The 15,959-nt window shown below is 46.1% G+C and overlaps 1 protein-coding gene across 2 annotated transcripts in view; it reads left to right on the forward strand.

Annotated features, from left to right (window-relative positions):
- The window catches only part of SRGAP3 (SLIT-ROBO Rho GTPase activating protein 3), a 249,479-nt gene that overhangs the window by 151,796 nt on the left and 81,724 nt on the right, over positions 1 to 15,959 (forward strand). For both annotated transcript variants that reach the window (XM_055344234.1, XM_055344236.1), the window contains exon 4: positions 11,749 to 11,811. In XM_055344234.1, coding sequence (XP_055200209.1) covers positions 11,749 to 11,811 — 63 coding nt within the window. The remainder of the gene's footprint in view (positions 1 to 11,748; positions 11,812 to 15,959) is intronic.

A 15,959-nucleotide genomic window follows, 5' to 3' on the forward strand; every position in this document is an offset into this window, starting at 1 on the left:
AACAGAAGGTAATAGTTTGTATTGTTTATATTGTTAGACACCTGTGTGACTTGAAGCTATGCAGAGATGGGCTATGTAAGAAGACATACTAGCTGCAAAGTAGCAGTTGAGGAATAAGGGAGTAAGAAAGAGGAAGAAGAATGCTTCATTTGTATCTGAATATTGTAACATTTTGCTTTCTAAGAGTAGTTTTGAAGCCAAAATGGAAAAATCCAAGTTGGATGGCATGTTCATGAGCATTTGTTACTGTTCTCTCTGCTCTTCTGTATGTTTGAAATATTGGAGAACTGAAATTAAGGGGAGAGGGGGAAAGAAAGACCAGTTGGAGACAGATGAATAAGGCCTTGGATGTCAAAATGAAAAGTCGGGCTTTATTTTCTAGACATTGGCGAACCACTGAAAACTCTTGCATAGGGAATGACATAATCAGAGCCAAGTTTAAGGATGATTAATTTGGTGTGTTTAATAGCTTTGAAAGAGAGGTGCTGAACTCGGGGAGCGCAGTTACATGTTATTACAGATACACGCTAATACACAGACTGGTGGGGAAGGGTAGTAGGAGCCTGGATCGGGGAGGGTAATATGGGAATAGAAAGGAAGGAAGGAATGGATAGGCAAGTAGAGAGGTGGATGGGTGGGCTCATGGGTAGATGGATAGATGGATAGATGAATGAATAGTTGGGTAGATGAGTAGATTGATGGATGGGTGAATAGGTACAAAAGTGGTGAATAGACAGGTACAGACATTTTTTCAAAGAATTTATTTATTTGTTTATTTGTTTTAGAGAGATGGGTGGGGGGAGCAGAGAGAGAGGGACAAGCAGACTCTGCACTGAAGCAGACAGGCAGGCTCTGCAGAGCCTGTCACAGGGCTCAATCCCATGACCCTGAGGTCACGACCTGAACCGAAATCAAGAGTCGGATGTTTAACTGACTGAACCACCCGGGTTCCCTGGATACAGACATTTCTGAAGTGCCAGTGCAATCCTTCTGACATCTCGTTCACAGACAATGCAAATGAAATAGAAGATCTGATGATGAAATGACAAGGAGGTTAAAGTGAGGTCTTGGGTCAGTGATGCAGCAGTAATGAATGATTAATAATGTTTTGATTCCAACAAATAAGCCTGGCAACATTTGTATTCACCTTGAAGATCATGTAGAGAGGGGAAAAAACAGCTCAAAACTCAGTGGCTTTGGGTTTTCATAGATTTTTCATAGGTTTTTCAGGAAGATAGCTTTGTCATGCTCTCCAGGACAGACTCCCCTTCTCTCTCTCCAATTTTTTCTCTCCTTATCTGTAAGAGATTCATGGCAAAAAAAAGAAATGTAGGCTGACATCAGGGACACAGTCCAGAAAGACTACTCCTGAATATGTTCTGCCTCCACAGAGACTCAGGCCAGCATTCCACTGCATCTCCTTCTGCCTTGACCTGGAGGCCAGGGGAGGACAGGGACTTGGTCACGGATAACAAAAGATTCTGTAAAATGGCACTCGGCACTGTGTGTTATCTGATATTTACGATGATCTAAAGCAGAGCCTTGTAAATGTCAGTGTGCTTTTTATACTAAAGGCAGAGGAGTATCCATGTTTTATAATTATTTTGGAATGTTTGGGGGAAAAAAATTCTGAAGGCGCAGAGAGTGCAAACTCTCTCAGTGGAGGCAGCAGAGTGGAATGGTTGGGGGACTCCCATCTCCCAGCTCTAGGGTCTTGGGCAAATTACCCTCCCTCAGCTCCTGTGTCTTAATCTTTAAAGTGTGTGGGTGGGTGGGGTGATTAATGATGGTGCCTCCCATAGAGGGCTCATATTAGGCATAAGTGAGGTATCATCTGTAAAGCAGGTATCATTGGGCCTGGCACATGCTGTGAGATCAATGAACATAGCTATTACTGTTGTCATTATCTACACCGACAAATATTACTAGTAGTAATAGTAATTATTACTAACAATGATGACAGTGAGTATTGATAATAATAATACTTAGTATTACTACTAGAGACCCAGAAACTCCTAGCCTGTCAGGTCACTTGTTCTCATAGTCATTCCAAGGTATGCTTGGACTTCCTTATGCCTATTATTATAAGCATTTCTGAAAATGGAGGCCCTCAGCGCAAACAGCATCCCAGAGAGATGCTGGGAGTGATTACATGGGGAGAATGGAGATATTGCCGGGCTCCTGAGTGTGCATCAGTGGGGCTCACCACTGCCAAGAACCTCTGATGAGTGGTCCCCAGGCCTTTCTGCTTTCTGCAGTCTCATCCCAGCCCCAGCAACAAGGGGAAGAGTTCAGGGCTCCAGTGTGCATTCCAGCCTCTTGCACGACATGCAGATGACAGCATTTGGAGCCATAGCAACAGGAGACATAGAAGTGTGGGAAGGGGAGGAAAAGCAGGGAGGTGTCCAGGAGCAGGGAAGGGAAGATGATGGGGGAGAGGGGAAGAATAACGAGGGTTCAGATGGAAGGTGGAGCAGAGACTAGGCTATGGATGATGTTTGGGGACAAGGGGCCGTGACATGGCAGGATGCCCACAGCCCAGTTATTGGCAAGCTAGGACACAGCTGAGAGTAACAGCCAGCTAGCTGTCCAAACTGCTGTTTCCAGGGATAAGCTGGCCTTCCAGGACAAACTGGAGAAGCCCCATCCCTCTGAGACACGCCTTTTGAGCCTTTGCTTGGGAAATAAGAGCATAATTGCTCTGGGAGATGGCCAGTGGTACATATATCATATGTTTAAATAGGGAACATCTGTGGGTCTCAAGTTTTGTTATTTGTTCAGAAAACAAGCAGGAGTGTGGAAACACAGTGGGATTTAGAACTAAAGGAGAGAAAAAAATTTGTTTTATTTAGTTTTGTGTGTTTCTTATTGTTTGCTTAGAACGCCACGAGCTGTCCCCAAAGATTAGCCCAACATAAGAACATGTAGTAGAGCAAAGAGAGACCACCCTTGCTAGAGTAGTGCCTGTCGAGGTGGAAGAGAGGCCTCATGGATAACTGAGAGTTGAAAAAGCCTCACTCGTCCCAGTGCTTTAACATTTCCTGCTTTAACATTTTCTTGAGGATTGTTTAGAATGGTCTCGTTTTAGAGAAGTGGAGGGAGTCTTTTCATTAAAATCTGACATTTTAGGATGGTATTATTTTTCTAGATGTAAAGGGTGACTTTAGCATTGGAAATGACCCACCTGTTAGTTTGCTCTTTAAAAATAGAACTTCTCAAAAAATAAAGCTCATAAAGTCCCAGAACCTATAGTAACAGTTCTGAGGGTTTCCCTCCAAGAGCATGATTAGCCCTGAATTGAAAAATAAATCAATCACCCATGGCAAGGTTTTCACAGACCAAAGAAATTGATTTCACTCAGGAACTGTTGTGTCAAAGATTTTTTTTTTGCCAGCTGATCCCATGTTGCCATGATGTGTGGGTTTTTGTTTTGTTTTGTTTTGTTTTTTAAAGAAAAAGGAAAGAGATTCAAAGATGGCCACCTTTTATTCCTTTCTGGTTTCCTATTGCTTCTGCGTGTTAGCTCATAAACAGACATTTATAGAGCTCCTCTGTATGCAAGTCTTTGTGATCAGAACTATGGGAAGCCACAGTCCCAGCCTTTAAGCAGCTTCTGCTCTGATTGGTTGGAATTGGTCCTTTTGCAGGAACTGTTTGAAAGCTTGTGCTTGGTGGAGGGTTTTCAGAAGGCTCTCTTCCTCTGTGGGCATGCTGGTATATGCAGACCAGTGTATCTGGTGCAAGTACTGATTATATCAGTAGTCTTTCACGTCAGCAAAAATGACAACTTACGGGATCCTCTAAACTGCAAGTCCAGAGGTACCGTCTTATTTAGGCTTCGCTTGATCCAGGACACAGATCCTGTTGTCAAAGACTCAGCTCTCCTTATGGTGGGCAAGACGACTATAGGCAGCCCAAGATGCCTGACATCCTAGCTTAGCAACCCCAGAGGAGAGAGGATCTGAGAATATGGTTGTTAGAAAGCTCCTGGGGAAGACTCTCATTGGCCCAGCCTGGAATATATTTCTATCTCTGACCCAGTCACTAGATACAAGGTGCTGGAGCACTCTGGTCAGACTGTGTCCCCGTGACTGATGGACCGTCCTGTATGACTATGTAAGCACAGGGTCAGTCCCACCATGTCTCATCTCCTGTTATCAGAAGAAGGAGAAAGAGAGAAATGAGAGGTGGTCATCATGGCTGATTTATTTCTTGCAAGGCAGGTGAGCCAAGAAGGACCAGGCTAAGGAGAAGTTAGGTCTGCCCACAAGTGGGAGCAAGGGCCAGGGACGTAGATTCCTGCATAGGCAGTGAGAAAGTACATTGGCCAGGCAGGTGGTGTCCTGACAGAGGGTACACCCTCCTTCATACCTTCTTTGTGGCCTGGACTCATTTCTCTTACAGCATTGCAATGGCTTCTTTCATCTGTGTGCCTGCATCTCCTGCAAAGCCCTGCAGAAGCAGACCATAGAAAGGCATTTCAAATGCCACCTTTGGAGTCCATTGAGCCAAGAGCTGAATTCTGGCTCTGCCATTTTCTAGCTGTGCAACCTCGGGCAAGTCTCTCAACCCTTCTTTCCTCGAGCCCTCATCTGTCAAGTGGGCATAATAATGGCACCTACGTTCAAGGTTTAATTAGATAATGTATGGAAGTGACTTTGGACAGTATTCAGCAAATGGAAAGCACTTCATGAATGTTAGTTGCAGTTGATAAAACAGGGACCATGTCACATTCAGCTTTCTGTCTTTGGTACCTAGTCGAAGCTGGTATCCAGTAAGTATTAAAAAACTGCTTGTATAGATTGAATTGAAGCTAGGTGAGGAGTTGGCCACAGAGGTATGAGGAGGTAGTGCAGGCAGGAGGATGGGTACAGGGGGCTAGGAGAATCCACAACAGACAATGGTGTTGGGGTCTGAGGGAAAGCCAGGCGGTTGGGTCTCAGGAACCAGACTCTTCAGTGGCTCTCAAGTGTCAGGATAGGAGTAAGGCACTTTTTAGAAGGCACTCTCCCAGGGTCCATTTTAGCAGGTCCGAGATTGCTATCCTTGATGAATGCCAGAGGATTGAGAGGGCTACCCCCTGAGAGACCCCGCTGGTTTCTGGGTCACAAACTCAGATGCCTCCATGGGCCAGATGGGTGATGTGGATGGGTGAAGGGAGATGCTGGGTGCTGTGGCCAACCAGAAAACACAAGCCTCATCTGGAGGGGAGCCATACTCGAAGTAGAGACTTAGTATTGCCAGATCTTCTAATTTTCAAGAGAAGCTGAAAATCAAGACTTGTAAAGGGAATTTCCTGATTTTTTAGATGCCAAGAAACAAGTCAGATTTTTGAAAACACCGAAAGGCCAAATAAAACATGTCTGTAAGCCAGAGAAGAGCTGCCACTTAGAGTCCTTGGTCTAGGGCAGTGGTTCTCACTCAGGACAGTTTTACGCCCCCGGGAACATTTAGCTGCATCTGAGATCATTTTCCTCGGCACAGCTTGGGAAGAGGGTGGGGAATGCTACTGTCATCTAGTGGTTAGAGCATGGGGATGCTGCTAACTACCCTTCAATGTGCATGACGCCACTCCCACCTCAAAGAGTTATGTGGCCAGAAAGGAAGTTGACTTGGCATGAGTTATGGGCAGAAGAAAAAGGCAGAACTGAAGATACCTGCCCCCTGATTTTACAGACTTATTTGGGTCAGAGAGACAGGGCTCTGCCCTTCAACCCTGAGAAACCCCAGCTGCCGTGGCTGAATTCTTGTTGGTCAGGTATAATTGTTTTCTACACTGTGCACGCTTCCTGTGCATGAAGCAGCCTGCCACCCCCAACCTCTGCAGGCATGAAAGTCATGCTAGAAATTCGGACAATGAGTGCTAATACATTGCCACTTGGGTCCCCAAGGACTGGGTGTGATGGTCTGTTAGACATTATCAGGGTTTTGGCCTCCTGTTCCTGGTGGAATGTTTGGTTTGGGTTCTGCATTCAGTAGTTTCTGGAAGTGTAGTTGAGAATATTTCCCTTCCCAACCATAACAAAATGAAATGTCTCTGAGTTCTGTGCAGTTCAGTAACGATTTGCTGAGCGCCGCTCTGTGACCAGCACAGTGCTTGGTGCTAAGGGGCAGATGAGCAGAGACTTGGGCAGGTTCCATCCGGAGGCTTACCATCCCACTGAGAAAATGCAAGAACCAGACCTGGGGCCCTCCCCATGGAGTCTGCTCTCTGTTACCCTGGTATCTTTACCTGCCTGAAGTATCGTTCTGGTCGCCACTCTCCCCCACTCAGAAACCTTCTGTGGGTCCCAGTTCCACTCTGAACGAAGCCTGCACTCCATTAGCTTTTGTGATCTGACCCAGCCTCCCTTTCAAGCTTATTTTCTGCTATTCTGTGGCTGTGCACCTCTCTTAGCAAACCAAACTTTTCCCTAGGCCTGGGCTCCCACCCTTGCTTAGGCCAGCCCCCCACCTAGAATGCCTTCTCTGGCCATTCGTTGCAAACTGAGATGGCTCTGGTGGCACTTCCCCCCTCCCCTTCATCACTTCATCCCTTATCATTTAATCTTTCACTCTTTATGGCTTTTTCTGCCTCCTGCCTTATTTGTGTTCTTGACCCTTGACCTACCAATCTGGGAGATTCTTAAGGGGGAAAAGCTAATTAAAAATTCAACTTTATGTTCCTTTTCTGGGCAACTTGCTAGCCTTGTCTCTGGCATCCAGTGGGTATCCATCCACTCAGCCTGTGCTGCTAGCTCTTCATTTGTGCCTGGCATGGTGCCAAGTACTTTCATATGTGTCATCTCTTTGTATCCTCACAAGGACTCTGTGACACTCATGACCTCATCCTACTTTTACAGATAAGGTTAGAGGAATTTTCACCTCATTCATTCATGACTCATTCAACAAACATATTTAATGAGCACCTGCCATGCAACAGGCTCTGTGGCGTTGCAGGGACATAGGAGTGGGAAACCCAGGAAGCAGATTCTGAGATGGCTGCAGTTAGCATCTAGCAGAATGGTGAGGGAGCATTCTTGGGGGTTCACACCTTGGGAGGGCGGGGGGGGGGCAGGGTGAAGTCAAGCCATGCTGTAGGCAGCCTTGCTAGAAGTCTTAGACAGCTCTGTGGGCAGTTCTAAAGATGGAGCAGCCCTTTAGAGCTGTCCCAATTGAGGGGAAAAGACAACCTCTTAGGCCCCCCTCCTCCCACGTGTCTTCAGACAGAACCTGTCAGTCCTTGGAAGGGATGTCACCTTGTCTACCATGGCCATCCTGAAGGGTGCTTTTGGCTGGAGGCAGTCTGCTGATAGCCCTCCCAGCAGCTGGGATATCGGAGCATCTACCATCAGAGAGAAAATCTCTTTGTGTTAATGGGGCTTACATTCAAGTGGGGAAAAAATGATCAATTAATTAACATATAAATAAGCAAAGTCATTATACTTCCCTTAGTGCAAAGAAGGACAGAAAGAGGTACTCGTTTTTTTTGCTTTTTTTTTTAGATTTTATTTATTTATTCATGAGAGACAGAGAGAGAGAGAGCGAGGCAGAGACACAGGGAGAGGGAGAAGCAGACTTCATGCAGGGACCCCGATGTGGGACTTGATCCCGGGTCTCCAGGATCACACCCTGGGCTGAAGTCGCACTAAACCGCTGAGCCACCAGGGCTGCCCAAGAGGTACTCATTTTATACACAGTGGAAGCTGAGATGTCCAAAGCTTTAATGGCTTAAAGCCCCACCTCCAATCCTGGTCTCTGGCTCCAAAATTCAGCCCTCTCTACTGTATAACCAGGCCTGTGCCAATCACATAGAACTCAAAAGTTAAGCTGAAGAGCTGGGTCTTCATCTTGTAGGGACTGAGGAGGCTCTGGAGGGAATAAAACACAGAATTACACTGGCACAGGCATGCAGAATTGGGGACCAGAGTTAGGGACTTAGTTAAGGCACAGCTTTAGAAGCTTTGGTCCTGCTTGTCCTGGGACTGGTGGTCTCAGATGATTAGGATGATTTTGGCTGCAGGTAAAAGAAAACTAGCTTGAAGTGGCTTAAACAGCAAAGCCACGGAAATGGAAGCTTACTGGGAGGCAGGCTCTGGATTCAGTTGAATCAGTTTCTCAGCAGGTCATGAAGCAGCCAGGTTTGTTTTGCTCTACTACCCAAGGTTACTTCCTCTTCTGGTCCTAAGGTGCCTGCTGTTAGCAACTGGAACTCTTAGCAGAAAAACTAAAAGCTTCTCTCAACCATCTAAGTCCTTCTCTTTCATCCAGTTAAGTCACATGCTCAGCCCTGGACTAATAGCACATAACAGAATCCACCGTCTCAAGTCGAGATGGATCAGCTTCCCTGGAAGAGCTCAGCTGGAGGAATCAACACAGAGCCAAATTCATGGCTCTTTTAGGAAGCAGAAAGGGTCTTGGGGATGGATATTGGGGAGGGAGTCAGCCTTACCTGCTCCAGAGAACAAGATTGAGCAGTTTGAGGGCAGGACACAGTGACAGAAGGGGAAGGACTAAAACATTTTTTTTTTTTTAAATGACTCCAAGGTTTCCCATTGCCATGCTGGGGATGATATTATCTAATTGACCAAACTCAAGGGGCTGGGGGAAATTTCACATTTGATTTTGGATAATTTGAGTTTGATGTGATGAGGAGACATTCACACTATATTGTTTTGCAACAGCCGAAGCTATAGGTCTTTGAGCTTGGGCTCAACGCACTGTAGGACAGAGCCCAGGAGATGACAACAGAAATGGTGACATGCTGTGGGTCACTGAGAAGTGGAAGCTGGAGCCAGGAGTGTGTGGGGAGCTGGCTGGGGCAGGGCCTGTGAAGGCAAGGCTGGTGGGCTCTCCTGGCAGAGCTGCTTCTAGGAATTTATCTGGCAGGGGTCTCTGCTCATGTGCACAGTGACAGGGTTCAAGAATGTACAACCACATCATTGTCTGAAATGTTAAGAGACTGGAGACAACCTAAATGTCTGTTGCTATCTAATTAATTATGATACATCTGGTATATGGAACCTTAAGCAGCTGTTAAAAAAATGGAGGATGCAGGAGCTCCATGGCGCAAAGGAAAAATCTCAAATATATTGTTAGGTGGAAAAAATCAAGATGAAAAGATGTACAGAATACTTTCATTTGTGTTAAAAAAAGTATATGCTATTCAAATGTGTGTTTTTGTGTTTTTGTTTTTAAAGATTTTATTTATTTATTCTTGAGAGACACAGAGAGAAAGAGAGGCAGAAACACAGGCAGAGGGAGAAGCAGGCTTCTCACGGGGAGCCTGATGTGGGACTCGATCCCAGGTCTCCAGGGTCACGCCCTGGGCTGAAGGTGGTGCTAAACTGCTGAGCCACCCCCGGCTGCCCAAATGTGTGTTTTTGTATTCATTGTATCAAAAGAAACTTCTAATAGTGTAGCCTCTGGGTGAGGTTCTGGGAGCTCGGGAGAGTTACTTTTTACATTTTACCTTCCTGGCTGTTAGAGTTTAACCATGTGCATTTGTTACCTATCAAAAAAATTAGATCATAAAAATAAATGCATAAGAAACTGGGTCTCAAGTGCCAGAGAGGTTAGTGAGACTGAGGACTGAGACGAGGCCACTGGAGGGTGTCAGTCCAGAGTCCAGTCAGAGAGGCAAAAGTCAGGGAGAGAGGCCACGGGGGAAACTGAGGCACAGACTGTCCACTTTTTTGTGAGAATCAGAGATAGAAGGAGATGGGCATAGCTGGTTGGGTTCACTGAGCACCACTGCAGACGCATGGGATGTGACTGAAGTTTCTCTTGTGAGCTCCGCACAGGATGTTCTGCTCAGGCTCTGCTGTGGTTTTGGATCACGTCCCCTGTCTTTAGCTCTCAGAGCTGCAGGGAGGTCTAAGCAGACTGCCTAGAGCTTTTGCTATTTTTAAAGAGATCTTAGGCAGTCAAGGGCTACCTTCAGATGACTGATTTCTGGCAATTATTGTATCAGAAGCTGAGAGAAAGGCTATAAGATAGGAAAAGGAGCCTAGGAAGGCATGGTGTCTGGCCCTGAGCCTTCCTCAGCTACTGCTGAGTCCAGGGGCTCCCGACCTATGTTGGGGAGGACGGAAGGTTGGTCTTTTCCCATCAGTCACTGGTCATGCTTGAGCTGAGGGAGCCAAAAGGGGGACCAGGATGACTTGGCTCTCAGAGAGCAGAGATCAGGACTCCCATTTTCTTTCCTTTTTTAAAATTCAAGTATAATTAATGTACAGTGTTATATTAGTTTCAGGTGTACCAAATAAAGACTCAACTGTTCTATGGTGGTCACCATGATAAGTGTACTCTTAATCCCCTTCACCTATTTCACCCATCCACCAGCCCCTTCCCCTCTGGCAACCACCAGTTTGTCCTCTGTATTTAAGAGTCTATTTAAAACAGTCCTCTGTATTTAAGAGTCTGTTTTGGGGAGTTGTCTCTTTTTTTTCTTTGTTTTGTTTTTCAAATTCCACATATGAGTGAAATCATATGGTATTTATCTCTCTGACTTATTTCATTTAGCATTATACACTCTAGGCTCATCCATGTTGCAAATGGCAAGATTTTGTTCTTTTTGATGGCTGAGTAATATTCCATTGCACATATATACCACATCTTTATACATTCATCTATCAGTGGGCACTTGGACTGGTTCCATATCTTGGCTATTGTAAATAATGCTGCAATAAACATAGGGGTGCATATACCTTTTAGAATTAGTCGTTTCATTTTCTTTGGGTAAATACCCAGTAGTAGAATACTGAATCATATGATAATTCTATTTTTAATTTTTTAAGGTACCTCCATACTGCTTCCCACAGTGGCTGCACCAGTTCTCATTCCCACCAACAGTGCAAGGGGGTTCTATTTTCTCCACATCCTTGCTGAGACATGTTATTTCTTGTGTTTGATTTTGAGGGCTCCCATTTTCAACATGGAGACTTCACATGATAGTCCAGGCAAACAGGGAGAGTATTAACCAAAATAATAATAATAATAGTAATAATAATAACAATAAACCTTAAGTAACAGAGAATCCTAGACTCTTCAGGCTGAGTGGGACCTAGAGATAATTTGTTCATAGTTTTCTGAATTGTATCTCTGAATATACTAAAACATGTAAGTCACCTCATGGAAAAAAGATTAAGATAATCTAAACTGTATACTATAATGCTCCTTAGAAAACCCATGTTTGTGAGGGTATGAAAGCCTCTGAAAAGACCTGTAGTAAGAAAACCTCCAGTGGAGGTAACCACCTTGGTCTCCTGCCTCATGCTCCAGTTGGTTGTCTGTTAACCTCTACTGTTCACAATGAATGGAGATGCTAGATCATTATTTCTCAAACTGTGTTCTATGGAACCCCACTGTCATGAGGTGCTAATGAGTTTTGAGCTAGGGACACATACTCTGGTCACATCAGCTTAGGATCCACCCACAAAATTAAAGAAAGATGAACAGGTGGATTGGCTGTGGGCTTCTGAGAATCTTTAACATGGTGATGTCTCTGAGAATCACCAATGCAGGGAGGTATAAGGTTCCCCAACTTATTTGGCCAGGGGATTCCTTTTACAGGGTACCTCTCCCTGTGGTTTGGTTTCATGGACACAAGTTAAGGAATTCAAGTCTAGACCAATAATGTTTACATTGATTTCTGTACCCATTCCCACCCCATCCCAAGTATTCCTGCCCTTTCTGTGTTGAAAAGGACACTGGTCAATGCAACCAGTGACCTTCTCCCCCTCTGACATTTGTTTTTCCATATTCCAGAGCAAGGAGATTGGCCTGCAGATGCATGAGGAGCTCCTGAAGGTCACCAATGAGCTCTACACAGTAAGTCCTGCTCAGGCTCTGCTGTGGGCTTGAGATTGAGTCCTCTTCCTTCAGCACCAGGAGCAAACCAGAGACCTGGAATCTAACCAGAGACCTGGGATGATCTTGGATGTTTTTGCTGTGTCTTATTGCCTGAGTGATAAGGGGTCATCGTGGTGGGATGTAATGGTTTACAACCCTGGCTTCTGACTCTATATATGTGGGATGGGGCCTTGAGCATGTTTGGTTTGTGTAAGTTCACAAGAGGTTTGCATGACCTGCCAGCTGTGAGAATGTGGTACCTACCAAAGCAGGAGATGCAGGGTCAAGGTGGGGACAGCATGGACACAAAACCTCCCGAGGCAGGGATGTGGGTTTGGAGTCAGGTGCAATGGGCTGAAGTTGAAGTTGAGGTCTGCTCCCTATTAGTGATGAAAATTTAGGCATATATGTAGCTCAGCTGAGTTTCAGTATTCTCATCTGCAAAATGGAGCACTGTTCTGAGTATCAGATGAGGTGAAGGGGGTGAGCATGTCTTGTCATCTCCAAGGAATGATTTAAGTACATTACAACTTGGCCCAGAACTGACCTTGCTACCTGCATGGCGGCAAAATCTAACTGGACTTGGGATGGATATTAGAACCCAAGAGGGTCCTTGAATGTGGAATGCAGGCACACCAAGTTATGATGCAGGAGTTTACTGATTGTGCCTCGAGAGCCCTTGGGCTTCATTATGGAGGAATGTGGTGAGCCTCAGGGACAACCTAGGGGAGTGGGGTGAGGCAGACTCCAGACCCTTCACCCACAAAGACAGGGTAGAAAAAAGCTGCTGTCTTTTAAATATGGCAGGGTGCCTTATAAAGTCTCTCATTAAAAGTGGGGATTCTGCTGCTAAAACTATATTCAAGGAAGGGAAAGAAGAGCAGGCTGCAAGAAGACTCCTCTCTTTGGTGTTATTATCCTTCTGTGTTCACGTCCTCCTTGGCCAGCAGGTAGTGCATTTCTTAGGGGCCAAGAGCTTTTGCCCGAGAGCCTGGACCTCACATTGTAATTCCTGCCTCAGATTCTGGGCCTCAGTCTCCCACTCAGTAAAATGGAGGCAAGAGCTCCTAGAGTTTAATCTGTAAGAGTTGAAACTCACATTTCAATTATTTCAAGTTAAGGAGTGCATCCTGAGCCTTGGACAGTTTTTAGCTGGGTCCTCATTAGGGGAAAGGAAGAATTGCTGTTTCTCAAGCGACTGAGTCAGCTGAGCATTGTGGGGGAGACTCACCCAGTGGTTTAAAGCACAGACCCGAAAGCCAGAGACCTGGCTTCAAATTCAGTTGTTAAACAGACATAACAACACCTACTTCTTGCAGACTGCATGGGAGTTGAAGGAGACCAGGTATGTAAAGCACGTGTAGATCAAAGGACAAGAAGCCATGGCGTATCAGAAGTTCTTGTGTTATCATCATCATCATTTCTGCCTCCCTGGCGAGTGTGAAACAGGCTGTTGTGCATTTCTGGTTGGGGATGGGTGGTAATAAAGGTACAAGGCTGGTCTCCAGTGGGGCTTTCCTTACTCAGAATTCTGCAGAGGACTTGGCTGGACCAACATTCCCCAATCTAGGTCCTTTTTATGTTTCTCAGGCACTGCCTTGATTGGATCACTTTCCTCTGTGGCATTTTAACACCTGGGTCCTGGTGCCAAGGGCCTCCCCACTCTCACCCAGGTCTCTAACCTTTCCTCTGGGCTCCAGCTGGGCTCCTCTTCTTGACGCCCTCTGCATACCCCACATACTTCCCTGCTCTGCTCCTTTACCTCTGCAGCTCCCCTGCTTACAACTGTCCTCTTTCTTTCTCTGCATATGTGTGTTCTACTCATTTTTCAAACCCAGACCAAACTCCACCTTTTGAAAGCTGTTACCTCTGGGCTTTGAATTCTTATAGCAGTTTGAAAAAAATCTATCATGTTATCCTTGTGTCCCCAGCTGGCATGTAGTCACCCTAGAGCCAGATCTTGGTCAGTAACACTGCACTTAATGCCCAGAGGCTCTGAACCCAGTGTTTGGTCTCTGGCAAGTCACGTCACCTGTCAGTCTCCCCTGTGATCAACAGATCTGCCAGGTTGTAAATTGGATGAAGCAGGCAGAGATTGGGAAGATGGTACTGGCGCCCAGCACAGTTCCCTGAATCCAGCAGGTGTTCCACACACACTTGCCTCTGATGGCCACGGGGCAGGGCAGCTGTACAGAAATGGTGCAGGTCTGGCCCTGCTTGCTATGCCCATGGCAGACAGGAGATGGTCTCAGAGCTGGTGGTGGAGGGAGGGCCATCATCTCCCTAGCTGTCTCCTGTAGCCACCCATAGAGGAAGGAGCCTCAGAGTGCCAGCAGCACACCCCCCAAGTCATTTATTGACGGCACACTGAGTCTTCAATAGTTGCCCAGAAATCATTTAAATTTGAGCATTTGGGGCTGCTTGCTGTGGAGCCAGCACTGCAAGAGGCACAGCGGCCGGCTGTGAACATTTCAAGAGTTCATCTTTGAAGTGTCTTTTACATCCCCAGTGTTCCCAGGGCGCCTGCTGAAGCAGAGGAGGGAAGGATGTATGAATAAATGAATAAAAGTGGTTTTGCTCACCAGTTTCAAATCTGGGTAGGGAGACAAGAGTAAAGTACGTGACGTGGTGATTGAACAGCCCAAGACAGAGCGGCGTGTGTGCTGGATATGTGGGCTCCGAGGGGGGCACCATCCATGCATGAGTCCTGTGAGTGCTATCCCGGGTTCTCCATCGTGTGCCCAGAACTTATGGCAGAGCTGGCACATAGTAGGTGATCCATACCTATTTACTGAGTGAAGACACGAGAGGGAGAGTGTGTTCCTACAAGAGAGATCGAGGGTTGAGAAAAGTGATGGCTCCAGGTGGGCTGCTATGATCAAGGATGAATTTTGAACTGGAGCCTTAGGAGGGGTAAGAATGAAAGAAAGCAGCAAAGGGGAAGAGAGGAGGAGGAAGAGGATTCTCAGCACGGGCGGCAGCGTAGGATGCCAGCAGAACAAACTGATTACAGACCGATCTGGGTTCCATGTCTTGCTGCATCACCGACCAGCTCAGCCAGGTCAGTTAACATCTGGACCTCATTTTCTTTATTGTGAAACAAGGATAGTAACAACTGTGGCCATTCAGTGAGTGGTCTCACACTGTGTTAGGTACTTCATATGTGTTATGAAGAAACTGAGAAAGAAGTGCCCTGCCTAAGGCCTTTGCAGCAGTTTTCAGTTGCTGCGTAACAAACTATGTCAAATCCCAGTGACTTAAAACAGCACCTATTTTATTTGCTCATAATTTTGTAGGTTGGCAATTTGGGCTGAGTTCAGGTAGGACCACTGACATGGCTACGGTTTCTCAGCCAATTAAAAAAAGAGCCCAAAGCGGTAAACACCGAGTGTGCCAGCACTTTTTGAGCCTCTGCTTGTGTCATACTTGCACATAGGTCATTGGCCAAAGCAAGTCACACAGCCAAGCCCACAAGCTGAGGCCTGGAGAAGTAAACATAAGCTCCTGATGGGAGCTACTTGCCAAGTCACAATGCAAAGGGGCATGCTTGCAGCCAGCCAGGGGAGCAGCCACCTAGCTGCTAAGGGCACAGTGGACCTCAAACCCCATGCTTAGTTTCTAGGGGTTTCTTTTGGGCACTTTCTAGTCACTGCGCCTGGTTACACAACTTCCTCTCATCTCCTGGTCCTGGAGCCATGACCACTGATGACTGAGGAACAAATAGTGTTGAGAAACGATCATCCAGTAAGCCTCACTTTTTTTCTTGTAATGTTTTCTAGAAGAGGGACATGGTCAGAGGGTGCTACTGAGCACAGCAATGATAGAGATAAATGCTAAGGGCCATCCGTCACCCACTTTAGGGAAAAGACATGTCTCCGTCTGAGACCAGGGTGCAGAGGAGACTGCAGGGCTGGCCATTTTCATTTGTTCATTCATTCATTCACTCAAGAAGCCTTCCTCTGCCTGGTCTTCATCACCTTGAGGTGCTCTCCTTTCTAAAACATGCCAGCATGTGTGCAAGCACACGTGCATGTGTGAGTGCACATACACACCCCACCTCATCTCTTTTTTTCTAAACTCCCATCAGTTGGCCTGACAGAATATAGCCCTCAATCGTCATATGCTGG

The sequence above is a fragment of the Nyctereutes procyonoides genome, unplaced genomic scaffold (genome assembly GCF_905146905.1).
Source record: "Nyctereutes procyonoides isolate TBG_1078 unplaced genomic scaffold, NYPRO_anot_genome, whole genome shotgun sequence".
In the NCBI taxonomy this organism is placed as follows: domain Eukaryota; kingdom Metazoa; phylum Chordata; class Mammalia; order Carnivora; family Canidae; genus Nyctereutes; species Nyctereutes procyonoides.